The sequence below is a fragment of the Pezoporus occidentalis genome, unplaced genomic scaffold (assembly GCF_034315485.1).
Source record: "Pezoporus occidentalis ecotype Australia unplaced genomic scaffold, CSIRO_AGI_Poc_V1 ctg53, whole genome shotgun sequence".
Classification (NCBI taxonomy): Eukaryota; Metazoa; Chordata; class Aves; order Psittaciformes; family Psittacidae; genus Pezoporus; species Pezoporus occidentalis.
Genome location: NW_026915866.1, coordinates 6,732,989 through 6,754,240, shown reverse-complemented (window position 1 = coordinate 6,754,240; position 21,252 = coordinate 6,732,989). Strand labels below are relative to the sequence as shown.

Below are 21,252 nucleotides of genomic sequence, written 5' to 3'. Positions count from 1 at the left end.
ATAACATTTTAGTGCAAACTACAAAAAAAAATCTCATTTTAGTTCCACTTGGGTTTGTTAGAAAGATTCCATACCAACACATATGTGTGGGTATTGTATTTCTTTTTAATATGTCTGGTAGCACTCAGAGATTTATAATGTGTGCTAGGCTTCACTGTTCATTGTTAAACCACAAGTCCCCTTCTCCTTTTCCCAAAGGGGCTTTCGCTCCCTCCTTTTCGGGTATAGTCCTGAAGCCAAAGAAGGGTGCTGTTGTAACTGTATCATTCTTCATCTCTCTGAACCTGCAGCAAAACAAAGCCTTTTGCTGTGTGCACAGATGCAGCAGAATCCTGCTGTTTCCTATTTTTTGCAACAGCCATCATTTCTTCCTATGCAAGAAGCATAACCTGCATTTCCAGCAGGCCGTCTGAGTTACTGGAACTGTGTCTGTCTTCTCTGCAAATACTGTTTTGATTTTCCTTCTGTATTGGCCTGATTTTATTAACTTCTTTGAGAATTTTATTCCTACTCCAGTTTTTAAAAAATGTGACTCGGTGATGTAAGAACTGTGTAACACAGTATTAAAGTTTCTTTATGTTAAACAGATTAATATTTTCCCTTTCCCTAGTCAGTGAAAGCTCAGCTAAATCCTTCCCCTCCTGCTGTTCCTTCACCAGCTGTTCACTTTTCTGTCCATGTGCCAGTTAAAGGAAAAAACCCTATGCCTTCTTCTGCATGGTCTCCTATGCAGAGTATAGTTACAGTCTCCCTAACATTCTTAGTGTCCTTATTCTCCTTTTAAATGCCTCTTCTCAAATCTCTTTTAAATCCCACATCCCTGGTAGTGATGTATTTTAAGGTGCATAGGTAATTCAGCCCATTATCTTCACCTGTCTAATCTAACCTTATATTAACAAAGGGCAGAATGCAGGTAAACAGTATGTGGGGTTATTTTTAACAGTAAGAGCTCAAAAGTAGAGCACCTATTACATTATGAGAGCCATTACCTGTAGAGATTTTCTGTGGGTTGTCAGGACAGCTTCAGTAACACTTCAAGACAGATTTGGATGCAGAAATCTTAGACATTGATAGCTTTAGTAAGTGAGAGAGTTTTTGAGGTGGAAAACACGCAAGACTATTTGGCATTAATGAACACAATTGGGTATTGCTAGGATCATAAGGATGAGATTATTTACTGATATCCAATATTATTAAGTAAAAAAACATTGATCTGATTACTAATCAATGACAATGTCTTGCCAGCGCAGAGCAAGAAATTGCTGTTTGTGAGAAGGTGTGATGGAGCCATGGTTTTCCCATGTACAGGGAGCAAATGGGTCTATCACTTTACTTTTGCTTGTTGTAGGGCTTCTCTGGCAAGTAAGAGATATAGAAACACTTGCAAACAAAAAAAAAAAAACACCATGCCCAGCTTTGCAAAGCTGTTGAGTAACTTTTATCTTTTGTAAGGCAGCCCTAGAGGGGAGCAGTCCTCGGAGCACAGTCCCTGTATTCAAGCATGTACCCAAGCTTTGGACACCATGAATGGCAGTTTCTAAGCACCTCAAAAAGAGGTTCTACAAAAGCTGACACTAAGGTAGCTGAGAGGAAGGGCTGAGCAGAAGGAATTAAGCCTAAACCCCCATGGAATTTTACACTTTGCTCAAGGCCAGATTCACAGCAAAGCATCTCTGAGGGGCTGGCACCACATCAGTGCAAAAATTTCTGATTAAAAAAGAGGAGGAAATCTTTCTGTTCTTTTTTTTTTCTCCTTCCTCTAACACACATACGTGATTAGGGCACTTAATCTGGATATTATAGATTCACTTTTTTCAAAGGGCATTAGGATTTGGGTAGCTCTGTACACTGTATCAACCTCTTAGTGCCATGGGAAATACACTGATCCAAGTGGATAAGGCACACAGGCTTCCAAGCTATAACTGAAAGTGGAGAGGAACAGGTGTGGTTTTTATGTATGTATTTTTGTCATCAAGGGTGTAAATTCCCTGTGGTGGAGACACAGATAAGTTGTAAACATACATGTATGAGTGCTGCATTATGCTCTCATCCTCAGTTGTGAGAGTCATCACCTGGTGTTGTAAGACTGCGTAGATTCAGTTCAAAATATCACAAAGGAAAATAGCAGTAAAAACATGTCTGGATCATAGCTGGAAACTAGACTCTGTAAATACAGTCAAGTTTTGATGCTCATTTTGGTGGGGATCTCAGCAGGAGTATATGAACAATCATAACTTCAAAAAAAAACCCCAACAACAGGTTTTGGGAGCAAAGATCTGATTGTTTTTGATGCAGGAAAACCAAATACTAGAAAAGAGTAAGGTGCAAGAGAATGACACCCAAGACCCTGGTCTGGGGGATCAGAGGGTGAAGGCAGTGAGAATGTGGGGTGGCAATCTTGTTTGAGAGGAGGCATACCAGTAGAAGAGAGGCAGAGCAGGAGACAGGGCATGCAGCCAAGTGCAATGAATGATCAGGGTTTAAAACCTAGTACCCCTCTGCATCCCCAGCATTTGTAAAGGACTGTATTTGAGGATCTACTCCTGTCCCACTGCCAGTTAAAACCAAGATGCCTCTTTAATAAGATGCTAAAATACTCTTCGTTGTCATGTTTTCATTATGGCTGCTTGGGACATGGGAAGAAGTCTAAAATGTGTGTGGAGGGGACACAAAGCTGGTGAAGTTGTGCTTAGGGAATGGTGGTGCTGTTTACCACAGCTCTGTGGAGGACCGTGCAGTTGTTGTGTGGACAAGGGAAGCTGAAGCTATGTGAACCTGGGCTGAGGAAAAATTAAGGCTGGGTAAGCCTAGCACTCCTGAGAGCTGATGCCCAGCTTCTCATTAAAAACACACTGGCGGCAGCACAGCCTCAGCAGGGATGGGAACCAGTTATCCCTGTTGCATGGGGAGAGCTTCACCACACATGACCCAACTCACTCCAAACCCTCTGAATCTTTGTTAAAATATCACCTGGTGCTTCAGCAATAGTTCCTATGCTGTCAGTCTGCAGCCTAAGAAACTACTGTGTGCCTATGTAGGGTAGTAAGAGCTTGAACCACCTCACTTGTTCTCTGCCAGGCAGCAGAGACCCTCACAGCCCACCGCTTGGGCCCAGTAAAGGAGGGAGGCCATTTTTCCTGGAGGCAGCACTGCAACCCCATGAAGGGGGGTGGCAGCAAAGTAGCCTATCTGTTGGGTGGCATGAGGAGCTGGGAAGCCCTTGTTTTAATGGGGAAGGCACTGCAGAGAGGTCTGGGATAGTGACTGCTCCACCTCTTGGTCCCTGCATCTGTGCAGCATCCCTAGCAGAGCTGCATGCTATGCCACTCATGACAGTGCATGCAGCTGTAGGAACACATCCTGGTACTTGGTCTGGGGGTTCCCACAGCTCTACCCTACCTAATGTCTGATGTTACCAGCCCAAGCCCCGGCTTGCTCACCCAAGCGTGCAGGTGCTTATTTGTTTAAGTTGTAACTCTTGCGAGTTGGGATACGAGGTGCAGGAGGTAGGTTGAGGAAAAATTGACTGCTGTGTGTGGGACGAGGGTGCATTTGGTGTAGGCAAGCCTAGTGCCCTGGGAGCTGCCTCTTCCAGGAGCCGGCCAGCAGCATCTCTGCAGGCAGGGCGGCTCTCCCCTCCAAGGGGTGTCCGGGCGCCCTCATTCCGGCAAACACAGACGTTTAAAACAGGACGTTCAATGACTCTATGGACAGTCCGCGACCGGGACGGGCCAAGCGGCGTTCATCTCGGAAAAACCCGGAGCGGACCGGGCCGGTCCCGAGATCCCGCAGGGCTACCGGCCTCCTCCTCCCGGTGGCCAAGCGGGCCTGCGCTGTCCCGCGGGTGCGAGGGGGGGGCCGAGCCCGGCCCGGCCCGGCCCCTCCGCCCCCCGGCGGTGATGCCCAGCCGGGCCCAGCAGAGGTCGGGAGCGGGGGGTGGGCAGGGCAGGGGGCGGGCGGCCCGCCGCCCCCCCAGCACGTGCCTGCCCGCCCCTCGGGCCACTGCCGCGCCCCGACGGCTCCGGCATGGACGCGCCCGGCCGGTCGCCCGCTGGCCCCCGAGCGGGCCCCGAGGGCGCGGCGGCGGGACCGGGCCCGAGCCCGAGCGCGGCCACCGAGGAGGAGAAGGAGGAGGCGGCGGCGTATGTAGAGATCCGCGGCTCGCCGCGGGGGCCGGGGAAGAACGGCAAGATCCCTGCGCTGGCCACGGCCGGCGGCGCACCGGGGACCGGGACAGGGGATGTTGGCGGCTCGGAGAGCGGCGGGTCGCAGGCCGGTGCCGCGGGGACAGCATCCTCGGACCGCGGGCGCGACCACCCGCCTTCCCCGGGCGCGACGGCGGAGGGCTGTGGCGCTGACCCAGCCTCAGGAGGGGAGGCAGGGAGCTGCGGGCCGCCGGAGGCGGGAGTCTGCCCGGAATCCTCCTCGTCCTCCTGCCCTTCTCCGGTGCCCAAGGCGGGCGACTTTCGCGCTATGGGCGAACCGGTTTCGACAGAGGGCAAAACCTCCTCGTCCTCCTTCGGCTACGAAAGCGAGGAGGAGGACGCGGGGCGCAAGGCGGTCCGCCCCGGTGCCCCCCCTAGCATCCCCCCTGGCTGCAGCGGCGGCAACCGCGACGAGGCGCACTATATCAGCACGCAGGAGATCCAGCTGAGCGAGGTGGACCACGACATGGACTTCGACGCAGGGCTGGCCGCCCGCTGGGACTTCGAGGACAATAACGTGATCTACTCCTTCGTGGACTACGCCTCTTTCGGGAGCGACGAGACCCCGGGGGACACGGCGACGGAGGAGGAGGAGAATAGCTACCTCAGCACGAGCACCAGCGAGCCCAACAACCAGACGGACAGCATCGACAACACCAGCAGCACCGAGATCGTCAGCCTTACCTCCGAACACGACACCCCCGGCGGGGATAAGCGCGCCAGCTCGGGGGAAAGCCGGTCCAAGCAGTCCGGCCGCTCCGGCGGGAGCCCGGCCACCCAGCTTCTCCTATCAATCAAAGCCGCTTCCCGGGCTATAAATGAGTCTAGCAACGTGCGCGGAAAGCAAAACACTGTTTACGCTGCCAAGCATGAAGGCGACATGAGCCTCCGTGTCCCCACGGCTCCTGATCGCGATGCGAGTTTAAAACCGGACGCTGCCCGGGACCCCGCGAAAAAATTCATTGCGGTACCGGCGCGGCTGCTGCCGCGGTGCGGGGCCGCCCGGGCCGGGGAGCACTCCAGCGGCGCCTCCAGCGCCGTCAGCGAGCTGGACGATGCCGACAAAGAAGTGCGAAACCTGACGGCCAGGGCTTTCCGCAGCCTGGCTTATCCCTACTTCGACACCCTGCGCCCCAGCTCCCGCGCCTCCTCTGCCTCTCTTGCCGACAATGCCCTGGGCATCAACCGCTGGTCCACCTACCTGGACCTTAAGTGTGGCAGCCTGGGGCAGAGAGCCGAGCCCAGCCTCCTGCGCTCCGGCCGTTCACAGACCAAAGCCCTCGAGTTCGTGGTCAGCAAGCTCGATGGGGAGATCGCCCACGTCGAGTCACCGAGGCGGCTGCGGGCAGGCTCCCGGGTGGTGACCCTGCTGGACCTCGGCCATGGCTCCGAGGCCGGGCCGACCCCAGAGGCGGGCGGTGGGGAACCACCGGCGGCGGAGTGCAGCGTGGGGGGACCCATCAAGAAGTCCAAGTTCGCTTCCAGCCTCCTCAAAAACGTCATCTCTAAGAAGATGCAGCTGGAGCACGAGTTCAAGATGGAGCGGGGCGAGATCACCGACACCTCCTACACCGGACCGGGCGCCGGACGGGAGCCGGAGCCCGCCGGTGGCGGGCGGGAGGGGCAACGGGAGGGCGGTGTGCAGCGGCAGAGCTCCCGGCACTCGGAGGGCGGCTCGGACTGCACCGCCGCGACGGCGGAGGAAACGGGCGAGGGCTGCGGTGGCCGGTCACCGGCCTCCAAGGCGTCGACTCCCCGGGAGGGGAACCGCAGCCTGGACCGGGCGCTGACGGAGGAGCTGTGCGAGGTGAAGCGCAGCGCCTCCGAGGCCATCAAGGCCACCTTCCTTCGCAGCCAGAACAGCGCCTTCAGGTCCTGGAAGGAGCGGGAGGCGGAAAAGAAAGAGGAGAGGGCGCCCATCGGCAAGCTGAAGCTCTCCTCCAGGCACGACTGGCGGGCCGATCTGGGCGAGATCTCCGCCGGCAAGTCCACCAAGATGTCCCGCCTGTTCGTCCCCGCCATGCAGCACACCCCACGGGAAAAGCAGCCCGGCAAGCAGGCGACCAAGTGCTCCCCTGCCCCCGCCTCCTCCCCCCCGTCCGCCAAGCCCAGAGCTCCCGAGATCAAGATCAGCCTGGGCAGCCTGCAGCAGCCCCGGGACGCCGGCTTCAGCATCGCCCAGCTGCTAACGCCGCGGATAGCGGGCCGGCCGCCAGAGGAGGGCCGGAGCCAGCAGCTCAGGCTGCCCAAGCCCGGCGACGGCTCAGACAAGGTGCCTCAGTTCACGGTGCGCGATGTGCGGGACGGCAAGAATAGACCCCAGGGCCCCCTCCACCAGGTGCGGGACGTGCGGAAGCTCATCAAAAGCTCCTACAACTACGACTCGGGCGATAGCAGCGACAAGGGCAGCGTAGCCTCAGACCAGGGCGGCCAGGAGCAGAAGCCCCAGCAGCAGCTGGTCATCGCCGGAGTCCCCAGGGCCCTCTCCCCCGTGGTCATCACCTGCCAGGCGGTCGGCCACGCCAGCACCAAGCCCACCGAGGCGGGGCCCAAGGCGGCGGGAAGGGCGCCGGCCTGCCCCCCGGAGGGCACCGTCCTCGTGCACCGCACCTCGGGGAGGCTGCCGGTGGCCACCATCGCCCCCAACAAGAGCGACCCCCGCCAGCCGGCCGTGCTGAAGATCGTCTCCAAATCCGCCGCGCCTTGGCGGCACCAGCCACCCCAGCCGCCCGTCGAGAGGGGTCGGGGGCCGGAGGAGGACCCGCGGGAGGAGAGCAAGGCGGCGCCGGTACAAAACGCGCTGGAGAAGCTGACGGCGGCGGTGCGGAGCATGGAGGAGCTCTACAGCTTCAACAAACGCGAGTGGAAGCGCAAGAGCGACCCTCTGCCCATTACCGACAGCCACGTCCTCTCCCTCATCGCCAGCCAGGAACGGGACGCCGCGTCCCGGCCCACCCCTCCAGCCGCCGCCGCCGCCGCCGCCGCTGCTCCTCCCCCACCGCCGCCGACGGATAAGCCGGAGGAGCCGCCGGGTCAGGGGCCCGTCAGCGAGCGGCTGCCCCGCCGCCCCTTCAACACCAACGCCGACAAGGTCTCGGCCAAGGCGGCCGCCTTCGAGAGCCTGGCCCGGCAGCGGCAGCGCGGCCCGCCGGCCCCCCGCGCTGAACCCTCCGGTGTCCCCCGTGCCCTCCTCACCCTCCGCGGAGCCGGAGGAGCAGGAGCCCCCGCTCCGAGCAAGCCCCCCTCGGAGGGCGGCCTGCGGGGCCCGGCGGCACCGCGCTCCACCCGGCTTCCTGCGGGCGGCGGCGATGCGGAGCGCGGGCCGGACTGCGGGAACTACCTGTCCCTGCCGCTGAAGGCGGCCGCCGAGCCCGGGTCCCCCCCTCCCGACGTGCCGGTCTCTGGGGCGAACGGCGGCATCCGCCCCAGCCCGGTGTCAGCGGCAGCGACGGCAGCCGCGCTATGCAGCCTGCAGCCCTTCGGCACCGCCAAGCGCCAGGGCAGCCCCGTAACCCTGCCCGGACCCCCGTCCGCCGAGGAGCGCTCCGCCGCCGCCCCGCCGCCTCCCGCAGAGGGTCCGGCCGCCGCCCTCTACCGCCCGCCGCTGCCCTTCGCCGCCCTACCCGGTGGCGCGCCGCCGCCGTTGCTCTGCTTCTCGCCGTCCATGCCCACCGCGGCCACGGCGGCCGAACCCTTCCCGCAGACGCAGCGCAAGATGCTGCTGGACGTGAGCACCGGGCAGTACTACCTGGTGGACACGCCGGTGCAGCAGCTCCTCAAGCGGCGCCTCTTCGACCCCGAGACAGGGCAGTATGTGGAGGTGCCTGTGCCCCAGCAGCCGGCAGTTGCCCCCGTCCCTCTGCCCCTCTCGCCCCTGGCCCTCAACGCCGGGGCCTACGGCGCCACGTACATGCTGTACCCCGGCCTCCTGCCTGCCGCCGCCGTGCTGCCTACCGGTGCCCTACAGCGCCCGCTCTCCCACTCGGGCAGCGATGCCAGCGCCCCGGCCGAGTCCGGCAGCCCGGCAGCGGCAGAGGCCGCTTTCACCGAGAGCCCCTACTACGTGGCTACCGGCAAGGGCCCGCCGCCGCCACGGCGCGGGGCAGCCGAGGCGAAGCCGGTCATCAGCATCACAGCACCAGCCACCGGCCCACGGATCATCGCGCCGCCCTCCTTCGACGGCACCACCATGCGCTTTGTGGTGGAGCACCGGTGAAGAGCGTGGGTGAGTGGGGGCAGGCCATTAGCCACGCCAGTGATGGTTAAGGGTTGACCAGGTTAACTGCCAAATGGGAGCTTTGGCAGCCGCAGCTTCTCATCCTGAGGTAACGTGCCTGAGGTCCACAGGGGGGCCCTCACCAGGACTAAAATACAGCCACAGGATAGAAACACAAAGGTTCCACATGCCTGTCAGTGCAGTTGGGTATCCCTTGGAGCAGGATACTGGAGGCAGTTTCAGTAGAAGCCTGTGTTTGTGCAGCCCCATGGCCGGGGGACCCTGACTTAGTTGCATCCCCTTGCTCCTGGGCAGGGGAATGCGGTTGGACACCTCCTCTGAAACCGCTTTCAAGCCATGAAACCGCCCCTCCACCTTGGCAGAGCACGCCCTTTCTCACTCCCCATGGAGAGGCAAATACCCATCTGTGTCCTGAGCCTCTGTTTCTCCCCATCCTTGGGAAGAGTGAGAGATGGGTCTGATGGAGCCAAACCCTTATTTTGCATCCTTCTTGTTAGTGGGATGAGGGAGCAGGATACGTGGGGTGCTCTCCCAGTGCTATGGGGCTGCTGATGGGGACAGGGGCATCTACAGCTGCCTGCACTGCAAATCAGGATTTCATACAGCTACTCCAAGCTTGGCCTGACACAGCACTGCCAGTGTCTGGTTACCAGGGCTGTAAACCCAAGCCTGTAACCCAGGGCCAACCTCCAGACTGGGGGATGTGCGTGTGGGGCATTGACTGCCTGGTCTGGAGCAAGGGATAGGGCATGGGACTAGGCCTACGGCACACATTGAAACCAAGTGTGTGATGTCTTGCACAAAATAACTAAGGAACAATGATACGATAATTCTTTTTCAAATACATGAAATATTAAGCAAGCACCTTCAGGTGTCACTGCTCCTTTAGCCTGAGCGATAGAATGATAGAATCACAGACTGATTTGGGTTGGAAGGGACCTTAAAGCTCATCCAGCTCCAACCCCCTGCCACGGGCAGACACACATTCCACTAGAGCAGCCTCTCTAGGCAGCCTGTTCTAGTGCCTCACCACCCTCACAGTAAAGAACTTCTTCTTAATATCTAACCTGAATCTCTCCTTTTTCAGTTTAAAGCCATTCCCCCTTGTCCTATCACTAAATGCCACTTAAAAATTCCCTCTCCAGATTTCTTGTAGCCTCTTGCTTTAAAACACACAGCTCATCTTTATTGAGTGCAGTACTGGGCAGAGCTCCCAAAGTCTTTTGTAACTTACTGAAGACTCATGGAGTTTGTTCTTCATGTATATCAAGACACACCAGCAGTGACATTCGAAGGTTTGGGTTAGTCACCAGTTTGCACTCGGTTTTTCTCAGTTGCATGCTTAAGGGTAAATTCTTTCTTCCCGTGTTTGTTAGAGTTTGTTTGCTTCTGTAGTTCTTTCAGTTTGCATCATCTGCTATAGTAAATTATTTGTTGAATGAAACCTTGCTGAAATGATTTATACACCTCTGCTTGTAGATACTTTATTTTGAAAGTGACATTTTTCTGTCTTGGTTGCTTTCATTGGCCCTTATGGGGTCACTCAGGACAGGCAAGGTGCCAGTTGAAGCTGAGCTCTGCTGTGCTACTCAAGTTGATCTTGTCAGTAAAATCTTGGTAGAGTAGCTAAATAAAATAGCAAGAGGTATTTGATTTTTTCCATCTGGTCTGTAGGCTGAATTCAAACTGAGCACAGGGAAGTTAACTAGATTTCAGTTTAGGGACTTGCTACCTTTGAAAAGATGTCATGTATAGTGCAAGTGTTTCTATTTTACAGCAGATATTTAAATGAAAAGCTCTAGTTCTTCTCATCTCACTAATTAAAAGTGAAACATCATATTCAGGGTATGATTTGCCCCTCCTTTCCCAGGGGATTATCCCATGATGTCTTGCTCGCAGCACCTGGCATACCACTGAAGTGGGTGATGCTCTCTAAGAACTGCTCTTTCTCATTGGGGTGGTCAGTGGCTGCATCAATGCTCTGCATTCTTGGGTTGTACTGGAGCTCTGCCATTGCAACACAGGTGTGAAATCTGCCCCAAGAGACTGGTGATGCAAATTCTTGTACACTCATTACAGAAGGTCATTCAGCAGTTAGAAGGCTTTCATCTTTTACCATTAGTGATGCTAAGAGGCATGTTGTGTAATACAGACAGGGGTATCCCCTTCCCAGCAACCTCAGACGTGTTGAGGTAGGTGTCCTGCTGGTGCGTGATGGATGTGGTGTGGTTGTGGGCTTTTTTCTCAGTCTGCTCTGAAAGGCAGTAAACCAAATCATTTTAATTGCATGGTACAAGATGCTTTTAGCTTGTTATCAGACTTTGGTTATAGCTCTCAGTGGAAAAGGTATATGATATATGCCAGAGGGGAATCACATCAATAGCCTTTGTCACGATATGCTGTTCTGTCCGTGTACCTACCTAGCATTTTCATTCATCTACATAGCTCATGTTCTGTGGATGATTTTTTTTCTCCTCTCTTAATCTGCACCCCACTCCCTTATTTTCCTTTATCTCTTTTGTCTTTCTCTTCCTAATTAAACACATTTGTTTGCTTGGGGTAGTGTTCTTTCCCTAACAAGAGCAGGAGTGTAATTTCATATGAATTAGAGGGTGAACTGCTGATCATTTTTTCAATCCAATTGCTTTCATATCAAATCAGATTGGTTGCAGCAATGCTGTGCAGATCCTAAAATGGTTTTTAAGCCAGCCAGGTTTCATCACATGAACATGGGGTTTGAATAAAATGCTGTCCTTTCAGGTCGCTTCTATTTTAGTAGCCAAAATAAGCTGAATGAATGCTTTTCCTCTCCATGCCTGTATTCCTTCCTGCACATAATATCTTCATCCTTTCTTTAATTTTTTTTTTACATCTTCATTGACAAACAGTATCACCATGTCAATGACAGTGTCACCATGTCAAGCACTGCTTCATCTTGGTCACTGTCACCTCTTGGAGAGCAGTGTGTTAGAGCTGAATTGAAGCTTTGGTGGCAATAGGATGACCATGGTGCTGTTGGCACTGAGTCCTCTGCACATCTGCTGCTCTTGCAACACTTCTTTCTGTGTCTGATGCTCTTTTCTGTGTAATCAATGGGATAGAATAGATCCTATCTATTTGGACTCTGGCAAAATCTAAGATATTTCTAAACAATTCTTAATTTTTTTTATACACAACAAATATTAGAGAGTATGTACATGTTTTTGAGAGATATCATGAGGTTGCTTTTCTCCCTCCACTTGCCAACAGTAGTTGGTAAGCTTTTAGCAACATAGTTCTCTGCTGCACTTCTTCCTTCATATGGGAAAAAAACGTGATGCTGATTTTCAGTTCTAGTATCTTGCGAACCTGCCTGCATACAAACCTAGGCAGCGCCAATCTGTAGTGAGAGATCTGCCTGGAGGGAGCTCATTCCCAGCTGGAATGACTAAAAATGTGTTTTAACTTTTGTATCTATTCTCACGTTACACTTTGGGGAGTTTCTGCTTTGTGATAGTTAAATAAATGAAAAAATAACATGCAGCAAAATGGGAAGTAACTGTAGTAATTTGTACTGCCAATATTAGAAGGGTATTTTATCTTGTTCTGTTTAAACATGTGCCCAAACTGAAGCTGGCTTATAGTTACAGGAATACATGGGGTATTTTTGTACATGACCGGCTAAGTCAAATGTGAGCAGTTCTTTCACCAAAGTATGCAAATATACTTATTAGTTGTGTTCCTTCCTACCTGCCATCTGACAATCTATGCCTACCTTTAAAAACTAATTCAGCATGGATAGTATATACAAATGATTTTTTTTAAAGGCTCATGCATCAATATTTTTAAACTCTGTTTTAGTTGTGCCCTATTCAGCAGAATGTGTAGTCCACACTACTAAGTCAAAAAGTCAACTTGCAGTGGAATATGCAGTATGTAGGATTTACTTATGCTGAGGCCTTTGCTGAGAGTTTAGTAAAGCATCTGTTCAATTTTAATGGGAAATACTGGCATATTCCAAGAATTTAAAGGGCTTCAGCATTTGATGTAGTAAAGCTACAAAGGGGAATAAGTATGAGCTTGTGTTAAAACCTACAGCTACTTAGGAAACATTTAAATAATGCTTAAATAATGGAATTTGTTAATAGTAGTTAATAAGAGAAGCTAATAATAGTAGTTAATAATGCTTAAATAATAGAAGTTAGTGGAGTGGCAAATGACTCTTTGGATACTTGTCCAAGCCAGTATTTAAGTCTTAACTCCACAAATCTTAGGGTACATGTTTATGGGTTGTTTCACTTTCACTTATGTACACCATGGTGGATTCTGTGTTAGGAAGTAAAGTGCTCAGGTCTCCAAGTGTATGGATCGCTTAAACCCTGGATGGATCACTTGCCCTCTTTCCACCTATGTGCGTGGGGTTGCCCAGAACCAGCCATGGGGAACTACAGGGTCATAAGGTACCATACATTTCACACCTTGAGCTGCAGGGGTTAGTTCTGCTCAAAAGCTAAGGCTACATGACCACTGACTCAGTTTAAAAAGTCGGGTGCTATTGTCTGATTCTTGGCAGTAGCTTAGGAAATTAGTAGCAAGAAGTAGTGTGATAATGAAGGAGACACTATTCACTTCTCTAGAGTAGTAAAGATTGCTCAAATGATTGTGGCTGCTCTCTTAACAATCTACTTTTTATTAATGATGCTTTTCTGTCTGTTTTTGTTGTTTGTTTACAGGGGTAAGGAAGAAGAATCACACTCCTTTAATCCAAAATACACTTGGTAACTCTAAACATTCATCCTAAAAACTGCTTCTACAGTTTTCTCTTTTTTTTTTTCCTGCTTCATCATACAAAACAAGTGTGTAAGTTTCTTGTTTTCTCCTAAATACCCCCCAATTTGGGAGCATGCATATATTTCATTATGTGAGCAACACTAAATTACTGCATTTTTTTCTGCAAAGCTGTTTTTATATGGAAGCCAATATGCAGGCTTCAGGCATTGCCTCTGTGCTGGTGCCTAGCGGTAGTAGTACCACTGCAGCTGTTTGTAAAACACAGGGTGTAAATGCAGCAGTGTTTCTGTGTGGATAGATGCTCAGCTTTGTTCAGGTCCCTGGAACGTGCTGTGATCCTCCAGTGCAGCCCCACAACTCTTAAAAATAAACCAAAAAAGCTCTCAGCTCTCTGCCATTGCAGAAAATGAGGGTCTTCCCTGTAGGTTTCATAATGATTCATGAGCAGATGTCTAGTTTGTACTCCGAACTTCTGCACCTGGAATTGCAATTGGAGAGATCTGTAGTGTTAAGGTTATCCTTTAGTGTTCATATTTTGGCATGGTTCAAACCAGATTGTGTAAATGTCAGAAAACACATTTGATTGCTTTCGTTTTCTGTTTGCTCCTCTGTACTGTGCTGAACATCACAAGTTGCCTTAATTATGACAGTGTTTAAATACTGGGAAGCCAGAAACAGAATGTCATATTTTTAGATCCTGGTTCTAAAGGAGAGGACAGCATTTATTTTTCTTTAAGACAGCAGTCTATTCTTCCTTGAATTGCAACATTGCAGAAAACATAACCTCAGTGACTCCCCTGTGGGAGTTGATGTTACAGCCCCAAGTAGTTGTTTCTTTAGCAGATTTATCTGAGGACTACATCCACACTATCTGTATTTGCTAAGAAAATATTTCTCTTTTGAACAAGAAAATAGAAAATAAGATGACTAAAATGCAGCGATATTTATGTCCATATGTTGAACTGTGCTTAAACTGATTCTTTTGTTGCCAGCAACGAGCAAAAGACAGCTGTTATCATGACAGTAAAACTGAAGTATAGTAGAGTGTTCCCTTCCCAAAATTTCAGTTCAGGGAAGCACTTTGGGAAGCCAATAAATGTGAGGTCAAACCTAAATTATTTAGCATAAAGTTTTCTTGAGGTAGCCTAGTCAAAATTTAGAAACTAAATGCAAAGCCCGTAAGCCCGTACTTCAGCATTTGCCCACAGAAAGGATTTTCCTGTGCCTGTTCTCAAGGTTTCCTGCTGCTAAGGAAGTTTCCAGGTTTTCCATTCTTAAAGAAAGCCCATGTTTTCGTTTTCCTAAGTAACACACAGAACACTCAGCTACAACTGTCTGTAACCATACGTGTGAGATTGCATTTCAAATGCAGTTTATTTGTTTACAGGCACAAATTGAAATTGCCCTCAGGATGAAATGCACTGCAGCTGTACAGATAGTGAGTGATTTAACATGTATCCTCTCATTTATCTTCATCGTTGTGGAAATCTAATGGAAAAATATTGTTCTAACCCTTCTAAAGAGCTTGGCGTGCCCAGCTAGAGCACATACTGTGTAAGCTTAACCCCCATGCACTTTGCGTTACAGTCTACAGTTACAAGCTGTAACTTCCTGCTGGGATTCGGGCTGAGTGTCTCTTAAAGAAAATGAATGCTGCTTCACCATTTTCCTGACTGATAAGTCCATAGACATTACTAGAGCATCAGTATTAAACAGAACAGTACTTTGGACTGCAGGACAGTGCAGGTACCAGAGTAGATTGTCCCCTGTGACATACATGTGTATGGTACGTACATTATAACACTAGCATCTCTGTTTCAAAATGTTTCTGTCCTATCTTTTCCTATATTGGTGCTCAGAGTGAAGTTTCACATTGCAGTTTACAAGATATAGGTTTGCACACACAAACTCAGGGTTTACAGTTCCACCCAGTGTACTTGAAAGGAAAAAAATGCACAAAACCCACGTGCCCGGGATTTCAGGGTGTATTTGAAGGGGGTAAATTTTGCAGGGATTTTTTTAACTGCCTGTGGAGACGAAAGCAATGAAATGAGGCAATGCCAACAGCTATTTATTTTCTCAGGGGAGATTTCTTCAGTGGAATGTGTCAGTCCCAATGTCAAACAGCGTCTGCTTAATACTGTCTGTTAGTAAAGAGACTCCATGTTTGCATCAATGGGTCAGTTTTGCAAGGAGCTTCACTTCACAGGCTCAGTCCAGCAAAGCCTTCACATGCTGTTCCAACTTCAAATATCTAAGCAGATTCCTGGGAACTTTAGTGGAAGTGCAGTCTTTCTTTTCACCATTCAATGCAATGCTTTGCTGAACTTGGCCCAGAGCACTGAGTGCCTTGCAGACCTGAGTCCCAGGTTCTTCACTTTACATGTATAAAACCAGAGCTCTGGGCTCGAGTCTAGCTGGGCCCAGCAGATAATGCCACAAAAGGTTGCCGGAAAATATCCAGTAATATGGTGCTCCTCCATGTATACATGGTGAATTGCTTTAGCCGATGGGGTGATGTGTAACCACATATCTTGAATTAGAGTCAAGCCCTCTGTGTCAGGGTTCACAAGCTGCTAGTATTATATGTTTCAAGGTGCAGTCATAGCATGTTACAGCTGAAATTCACCCCATATGCAAAGCAGAGAAAAATCCTGTGCACCACTCGAGTTCCGTCCTAGCCCTCCTATCATGGTCTGGGGGCTGTGGCCACCGGCCAGCCACTTCTGTGTGTTCTCTGTCAGGGTGCCAACTAAGAGTTTGCGCGGAACTGGAGTGATGCATGAATATTGTTCTGGTCTTTTGCAGCAGGGTTGGTTTCACTCAGTTAAATTTAATCCTTGGTGAATCACTTGGTGAATGATCTAAAATGTATTTATGGGTTGTGTGGGTTTGTTTTCGCCCCCTTTGTCTGCATTCAAAGCTACCTTTACTCTCTAGCGTTGATGGCCAAAGTGTCATTCCTTGTGCTTAGAAACTACCATTGCCTCGTGGCTACCTGAAAACACATACTTTTAAAATGCTTGTGTTTTTCCCCCTTTTTCTGTTTCTTTTTCTTCTTTTTTTTTTTTTTGTCCTCTTTTCTTCCTCCTCCCTTTTTTAAGGGGGTGGGTTATCAGTGTAAAGATATTTAAAAGTGCAAGTGTGAAGTAAGTAATGATTGTTAAGAGGATGTGGATGGTATGTCTGATGAGAGAGCGGTGAGCTATAAGGCAAAAGGAAAAATGCTGTGTACACATTGTGCTGATGATTGTTGCCTGGGGAGGGGGGGGGGATAAACAAAAGAAGAGACAAATGGACTCTTTGAGCTGCTCTCAATGTAGATGCCCCTGTGGCAAGTGTGTAAGTGAAGCCCGAAGTGATCCCGCTGCAGGATGCCTTGAGCCTGGGATGGAAGGACAGCAGAGTCGCTCTGAGAATTGCACTAGCAGCGCGTTGCACCTCGGGAACGCTTCAGGACGTCATGACCAGGCGGGAAGGACTGTCTGAAACCGCTGAGTACCAAAGTTTGTAACTGAATGAGATAGCATTTGTATTATGTTGGGGGGTTTTTTGAATGTTATGATAAAATAAAATGTATTTTTCAGTAAAAGACACAGTGCAAGTAAGCCTGCAGTTCCATGATTGCTTGTATGTTTGTGAAGTTACCCTTGCTGTTGTGGAGAGTAAGTAACAGAGGCATTACTTGGTTCAATGTGTGAACAGTAACAGAAGATTTCATTGGAGAGAAGATCCAAAACCTGTGTTTGTCCCAGCATTGTAAGTCTCTTTCTGACTTGATCTCCCTGTTCATTCTGCCCTCTTAGGATAAAGGGAGTTGGGAAGTTGGAGGCATTGCTTCATTTGACTCTCTTTGATTATTTTTTTTTTCCCAGATATAACTTAAATGAAAAAGGAGCTCCCCATTTTCAGTGAACTTTGGCTAGCAAATGGGTTCGGGTAACTGCATCTTTCTTTGATGGCTGATGATCTTCGCCACGAGGATGATCAGGGGACTGGAGCACGTCCTGTATGAAGACAGGCTGAGAAAGTTGGGGCTGTTCAGCCTGGAGAAGAGAAGGCTGCGTGGAGACCTCACAGCAGCCTTCCAGTATCTGAAGGGGGCCTGTAGGGATGCTGGGGAGGGACTCTTCATTAGGGACTGTAGTGACAGGACAAGGGGTAACAGGTTCAAACTTAAACAGGGGAAGTTTAGATTGGATATAAGGAAGAAGTTCTTTCCTGTTAGGGTGGTGAGGCACTGGAATGGGTTGCCCAGGGAAGTTGTGTTGGCAGTGTTCAAGGCCAGGTTGGACAGAGCCTTGGGTGATACAGTTTAGTGTGAGGTGTCCCTGCCCATGGCAGGGGTGTTGGAACTAGGTGATCTTAAGGTCCTTTCCAACCCTAAGTATTCTATGATTCTATGTAATGTGTTCAGAGAGAGCGATTGCTGGGTAAATAACTTTTTTCTGCTCATTCTCTGTTGTTTTCATTGTCTAATATTGTGTTGTGATCAGAAATAGATTTACTTTATTAGTGGATAGCAGTATTGCTTGAATTATTGCTAGGAAAAACCTTTTACTGCTTTTGTTCCTTCTACCCTAACAGAGATTGAGGAGCTTTCTGATGTTAAGTCAAATCCAAATGTTTAAAAAAAACACGAATCAAACACATGAAAAATCACAAAATGGACCTTGAAAGCTGAAAGATTAGTTCTGCAGTTTTAAAGAACACTTTCACTTCTCAGTTTTCAGTATGTAATGGGCACATTATAATGATCTTCCTTTTAATCACATGCTGTAGATGCCTAAAGGAAAAGAGATTCCCACCTCCTTTATCTGCAAGTAGTACAATGTGAAGACATCTACAGTTGAATTTACAGTATCATTCCAAGACATGGCAACACAGATTTCCTACTTTGATGGAAGCACAAGTTTACTGGTAAAACAGTGGTTTGGTGTTTGTGACATGCTCTCCCCTTCTGGATTCTTTGAAATCTGTACCTTAGCATTGCATTTAGGGTAGGTGTCATCAGTGCCATTGTAAAGTTAGTGATTCCTATACAGATATACAAATGGATTAATTGGTAGACCCAAAAGACTTAAGAGTGGAATGAGCATAGATATTGAAAGGAAGAATAGGGAAAAGAACTGGGGAAGAGCACAGCCACACAGGCTTAGCTCAAGAGGAGCAAGCTGAGAGACTGTAGGAGATCAAAGGATGAGCAAACCAGAACCAAATTAATAGTGTGTGTGTAAAGCAGAGATCGCTTTGTTCAAACTAGAGGAGTCTGAAATTGCAAAGGGACTTGGTGTTGTTAATAGGAAAATTTGTGAGCTGCTACTTTTCTCCAAGAATTGCTCCTGGAGCGTGGTTTTATTCAACCTTTGTAACAAGCTCTTCACAGCACTGATGGTTTCTCATGGTAGGTGGACATGCTAAGCTGAAACCTCTGCAGAAGGGAGGTCAAAATAAGCACACTGAGAAATATGAACTCTAACCTTTCCCTAAGAAGCCCAGTAGTAAAAGCACCTATTCTATAATTGCCGTCATCTTGGATTGTCGCTGTTGTCTAAGGTACAGTTGCAGTGTGCGTCTCATGTGCTTGTAACTCCTAAGCCATATCCGTACTTAAAGACTGCAGTTCCTTCCACGATGGGTAGCCAGGGAGGAGTGAAGTGTGAAGCTGAACCCTGGAATTCTAATTGTTTTTATTTATTTGAATCACAGAACGCTTTAGGTGGGAAGGGACCTTAAAGCTCATCCAGCTCCAACCACCTGCCATGGTCAGGGACACCTTCCACTAGACCAAGTTGCTCAAAGCCCTGTCCAACCTGGCTTTGAACACTGACAGGGATGGGGCAGCCACAGCTTCTCTGGGCAACCTGTGCCAGAGCCTCATCATCCTCACAGGGAAGAATTTCTTCCTGATATCTAATTATCTAATTGAAGTCTTCCCTCTTTCAGTTTAAAGCCATTCCCCCTTGTCCTGTCACTATGTGCTCTTGTAAAAGGTCCCTCTCCATACTTTTTTTGAAAAGTATATGGAAAATACTCTTTTCAAATTAGCACTCTCTGAAAGTCCAAGGGGAAAGTCTAAACATCTCTTTTGCAATTGGATTGCTTTCTCGACATAGCTGCATTATCATTGAACTGTTCTTTCTGTGGTTTCTAACTAAAAAGGACTGAGCATTTGCTTCTCTAAATTTCATGTATGAATTATTGTTTAATTGCCACCACTGCTGATTATTTAAAAGTATGCATAACAGTCATTACTAGAGATGTATGCTGCGTATTTGTGATTAATCCCCACTGATGTGATAAACACTCATAGTGTTTGCCCTGATTGTAACCCTAAGTGTGTTTTCACTTCAAATGCAGGCTTAAGCAATGTATTAATTTCACCTTATTTTTAGAAGATTTTCAGTTTTGTTGTTTCCGTAGCTATGGAGCCCATGTAAGGAAGCCATGGCCTTCTATTACCCAGCTGTTAGACTAAACCCCTTCTGGAATCCCCATTATGTCCAGCTGTTAGGCTTCAGAAGCAAGTGTATTGCTGTGATAGCAGAGGGTATCCATGAGGACACGTATTGCTTCTCAAGGATCAACAGAGGCTCTGTTTGATTGAGTTACAAGGGATGTTGTCAAAGCTGTGGAAGCCCCAGAACTGCCCTCACAGGCTGGTTGTCCCATTTTGGGACAGATGGGCACACGAGTTTCCTCAACAAGCTGTGACAGGGCTTGATGAGTAAATAACAAAGCCAAAGGCACGGATCAGTATCTCTGGGAGACTTGATGTATTGATGTTAAACAGATCTGTGCATTTCACTTGAAGAAGAAGCACACCTGGTGCTGTTGGCCAGATCCTTGGCCACAGCCAGATTATCTTCTGTAATCAAACAGTATTTTATGCTATGCTTTTTTAAATGTGAGCACGGATGTTACATTATTTTTACATGCCAGAGGGCCCTGTTTTACAGGCACACGTTCAGAATGGTCTTCGATTTGATAAATTTGAGAGAGGGTAAGCCTTGCAGCGGCATTGCTACTATCAGACACAGGTCAAACAGCTACAAATTCTGCTATCTAGAAACCTTTTACTCTGACTTTGGCTTGTGCAGTCATGGATGAGCCTGGCAGACTGCTGAGGCAAATGAGGATGTGGAGTTGATGTTGTCATCTGTTGGTATCTCAATTCTCTACAAGTGAAATAGTGATGATAGCTATTTCTTTGTGCCACGCATTGTCCTCACTCTATATTTAGGGTGTCAGATCACTGCAGGAGAAGACTGCCTCTTTCTGGGTGTGTGAATACTTAGCTCTGCTCTTATTTTTCATTTGATGTGACATGAATAACAAGTAGTAATAACAAATGTAAAAGCTTATCTTCAGTTTCAATTTCTCAAACAGTAGTGGTGGGACCCAATAGTGTCTACAAAATAGAGGGTACAGACTTTGAGCATGGATTTTGAGGGAAAGAGACAGCTTTGTGGGAGCCTTCCTGAAAGGACTGTGTTTGGGGAGAACGAGGGGGGGTTTGGAGGGGAGGAAGGAGAAACAACCCCTCATTGAGGGAGGAGTTAGGAGGAGGAGGAATACCCAGGGATGGGGTGTCATGTAAAACCTTTGACAGAGTGAAAGAGGGCGTTTAAAGCTGAGGATGAGGAGCAGGCTTGCTGGCAGTGCTTGCTGTGTTATATTACAGGGTGGTGTCACTGCCAGCAGTGTTGGTATCGCTTTGGTCTTAACTTATTTCTAGTGGCAGCACTGAAGAGGGCCATCTCTGTCTTACCTTTCCTCTAGGCAGAGGATTTGGGCAGGATGTGGTGTATCCTGCTCAGGGCCCATGTCACCCTCTGGAGATACTTCAGTCTCTTGACTAGAAGGGGAGCCTCGGACAAGTGGGTGTCCAACTCACGTTATTGGTTCCTAAGTGATGGTGAATTAAATAGTTCCTTTTGCCCCTAAAAGGACCATTCCTTTTCTAACAAGTGGTTTTCACAACCCAGAAGGTAACAAAAACCAAGCCTGAAAACAAAACTTTTTTTTTTTCAGTCTGTA

General features: G+C 49.2%; 1 protein-coding gene across 1 annotated transcript; it reads left to right on the top strand.

Moving 5' to 3' along the window:
• The first annotated feature begins 4,015 nt into the window (after positions 1 to 4,015).
• On the top strand, positions 4,016 to 16,827 carry CUNH4orf54 (chromosome unknown C4orf54 homolog). Its single transcript, XM_062637655.1, has 2 exons — positions 4,016 to 8,430; positions 13,155 to 16,827. The coding sequence occupies exon 1, from the start codon at positions 4,027 to 4,029 to the stop codon at positions 8,419 to 8,421; it is 4,395 nt and encodes a 1,464-aa protein (XP_062493639.1). The 5' UTR covers positions 4,016 to 4,026; the 3' UTR covers positions 8,422 to 8,430; positions 13,155 to 16,827.
• The last annotated feature ends 4,425 nt before the right edge of the window (positions 16,828 to 21,252 follow it).

Bases quoted from the DNA above. Each gene is read 5' to 3' on its own strand.
- CUNH4orf54 (XM_062637655.1), top strand. From the start codon at position 4,027: ATGGACGCGCCCGGCCGGTCGCCCGCTGGCCCCCGAGCGGGCCCCGAG.